The 3495-nt window shown below is 29.6% G+C and overlaps 1 protein-coding gene across 1 annotated transcript; it reads right to left on the reverse strand.

Moving 5' to 3' along the window:
• Positions 1-1164: 1164 nt before the first annotated feature.
• Positions 1165-2730, reverse strand: LOC110229346 (dof zinc finger protein DOF2.1-like). The gene is made up of 2 exons (XM_021029261.1): positions 2644-2730; positions 1165-2308 (listed from the first exon to the last, which is right to left on the reverse strand). The coding sequence occupies exons 1-2, from the start codon at positions 2656-2658 to the stop codon at positions 1463-1465; spliced, it is 861 nt and encodes a 286-aa protein (XP_020884920.1). The 5' UTR covers positions 2659-2730; the 3' UTR covers positions 1165-1462.
• Positions 2731-3495: the final 765 nt, after the last annotated feature.

Raw genomic sequence — 3495 nt, forward strand, 5'->3', positions numbered from 1 at the left:
GTACCAAAACTCAATTAACATAATGTTTAATGTGTAAACAAAATAATAAATTTTAAATTTTAAAATATCGAGTAAGGTATTTAGAAACCATCACATTTATTTTAATTTTACCATTAAATTTGAATTATGTTTCGTAACTACAATTATTATTATAATATGTACTTTAATTCAAATATTATTCACTATAAATAAAAATCTTAAAAATTCAAAAACCGCAAATATCAAACTACCTGAAATTTTGATTAAATGTCATTACAAATTTTCAAGAAAAATGTATTTAATATTTAAATTTTATATTTATCAGCATGGGACATCATCTACTTTTTATCTATAAAAAAACCAAATTCGATTTTTGATTTCCTACGTGACTCGTATCCAAACATATTATTAAATTTGTTTAATAAATCGATTTGGCTACTAATTTTTCAAATATAACATACGGCTCCATGCCTCGTACCAATTTTGACCCTTTTGTCGGTAGGCAACAACCCCTAAATCCAAAAATTTGAAAAACAAAATTCATCGTATCAACACATTTCAAACTCGGGAATTTTATTCAACAGTTATGTTTTCTTATTTGGACCCTACTAAAGAATGTCTATTTCAAACTAAGAAAATATAATTTACTGCATTATGTAGACTTGTTAAATTTAAGTGCCATAGGTAGTCACGCTCAAATCTGTGTGTTAGATTTGATTCTGTACAAGAGATTTGAGAAACGATTATAAAATTCTTCCAATGTGGCCGTATTATCAACCAATAATTATTCAAATCAATTAATAATTAAGTATACTCATAACTATTTGCCAAAATGAATAAATAAAATAAATGTGTCCAAAATATCTACCTGGAAAATACGAAGCAATCATGACAGAATATCTTGAAACTCACCACTCACATTTCAAAATCCAATGTTTTTTTGGCCTCTGACAACAACCAGTGGAATGTTGATGCCTTGATGGACAACATGTTAACCTAATCAACAATAACTACTTTGAATTTTTAATTATCTGTATTATTGAAAGAATTCCTCAAAACTATATGCCACTTGATATATATCTATCAACAAAGATATATCCAACAAAAGGATTGATAAATTGATATGCCACTCACTCACTAATACTTTTCATAAACTATGATCAAATCATAACTTTAAAAAAAACATGAGAAAAAAAAAAGATCCGTTACATAAAAAAAACATATAATTAACCACCCCAGCCACCATTAAATCACAAATTAAAATACCAAAAAAGAAAATATTTTTGTTTTTAAAAGAAAAGAAGTCTTAGGTCCTTGTCTCAACATTAAAAATTGGGAACTAAAAAAGGATAGAAACCCTAGAAATTATTTAAAAAAAAAAAAAAACCAAACATCCCCCATATTAGTGAAAGTGGTATACAAACATGTGATGACATAAACTTTAATATATAGTAATATTATATATTTATTTATTAATGATCTTCTAGACCAAAGGAGTGTTGAGTAAACCATTATTCCAAGATGAAGCCATCCCATTCCAGCTTTCCCTTCCGGGATCAATCTTCGGTACAACTCCGGCAGAATCTCCGTTCATCTGCCATGGAAATCCCCATAAGACCTTGCTAGGATTCTCTGAGATATTGTTGTTATTGTTCACATTCTCTTGCTTTCTCTCGTTTCCTTCCAAAGACATCCCCAATGTAGAAGCCATCTTGATTTCATTTTGATGATTGTTACCATTTCCGGACATAAACCCATAACACAAGCTATTATTGAAATCACCGTTTTGTCCTCCAAAGATCCCTACGTCATTGGCTGAGTTTCCATAAATAGAAAGATCACCTCCAAACCCAAAAGAAGGCGTAGTAGCCTGAGAGGATGAATGATGCTTTTGAAGAGTAGCAAAAGCGAGGTTGAGATCAATGGAGTCATAACCAAAAGATGATGGTGGCATTCCCGTAATTAAAGAGTTCTGAAGTGGATCATTATGGAAACTAATAGACTTATTGTTGTTCTTGGAGAAAGCTGAGGAAGAGGATCGTTTGTTTCGACGGCAACCACCACCAACGGGAACGTTACGGAGAGTACCGCCTTTAGTCCAATATCTCCGACAAGATTTGCAGAAGTAACGAGGTTGAGAGAGACTATAGTTGTTGTAGTAACAAAACTTTGTGTTTGGAGATTCACATCTTGGACAATTTTGAGCTTCACCTCCTAATTCTCCTCTTGATACTTTCTTCTTCATTTCGTCTTCCATTTTCTTATTGTTATTATTGCTTCCTTTTGTTGAGCTTACCAATATGGTTTCCAAAGTCTCGTTTGAGATTTCCTACACATTCAAACAAATTAAATTAAATTGTGCTGACGAATGAAATAATGATGATTTGCTTTATATAACGGATTAGTCGTACGTGGCGCCGATTCTTTACCGACAATAATTTTTTGTCTACAAGAAAATGGTAAGGGTAATCAAGTTGATATTATCTTTAAATTGGTGAGCTCTTGATGAATTTTTTGTTGCTATGAGCAGAAGTTGAAAAGTATTACCTTGATTTTTAAGTGTTAGTGTTCTTAAAATTTTGGATTGAAGTATTAAGATAGCTCAGAATTATAAACAAAACAAAAATTGTTATGAAAAACTAAAATTATAGAAGAATAAATTACCTGTGGAGGATCCATTTATGCAACAAAGGATCGAAGCAACGATTACTTGTGTGTTTTTAGTAATAATAGCAATTATGGTTGTGATATTTTGCTCAAAGAGAGAGAAAGAGAGATGGAGGGTTTGAAGAAAAGTGGTGAGGAAGAGATGAATAGAGGAGAAGAGCACGGTTCTTAATATATAAAGCAAAACAGATAAAGTGTGTCCTTTTAAATATGGTTATATTTCATAATTCAAATTGATTATTTATTGTTTTGTAGCGAGTTGTTGTTTTTTAAATATTGATACTATTCACGACAAAAAAAAATATGATACTATTCACATTTAGTCGAGAAATTTTGCAAAAGTCTTCAACAATATAACTATATAAGTAACTAATACTTTTGTTGATAACTCTTTCTTTTGTTAATACTCAGAAGTTTAACATTGAGACAAGTAAAGAGTCATTTTTATTCATTTATTTAAATAAATAAGGAAAATTTCGAAAAACACCTCTTTCTAAAAATATTCCTAAATGCTGTTAATTTTCAATTACAGCACTTTTACTATGTTTTATAAGATTTTACTATGTTTTATAAGATTTTAGAAAAATGATTATAAATATAATTCATATTGTTTTACACAGTTTAAAATAAATAAATAAAGAAGTAGACAATAGTGATGGTAAAAATATCTAAAAGGAATATAAATCAAATGATGGATTGAAGTCCCAAAACTGAATGACAAGAAAAAATATCATATGGATCAATGAGAGCCAAAAGAGACATTGAAAAATATTCAGTTTAAACCGAAAGGTATAGATATATGCTCTTTTTATAAAAAAAAATTCCAAACATTCTTTTGCCTTTTTAAAA

Source organism: Arabidopsis lyrata (assembly GCF_000004255.2).
Source record: "Arabidopsis lyrata subsp. lyrata unplaced genomic scaffold ARALYscaffold_4, whole genome shotgun sequence".
Lineage (NCBI taxonomy): Eukaryota > Viridiplantae > Streptophyta > Magnoliopsida > Brassicales > Brassicaceae > Arabidopsis > Arabidopsis lyrata.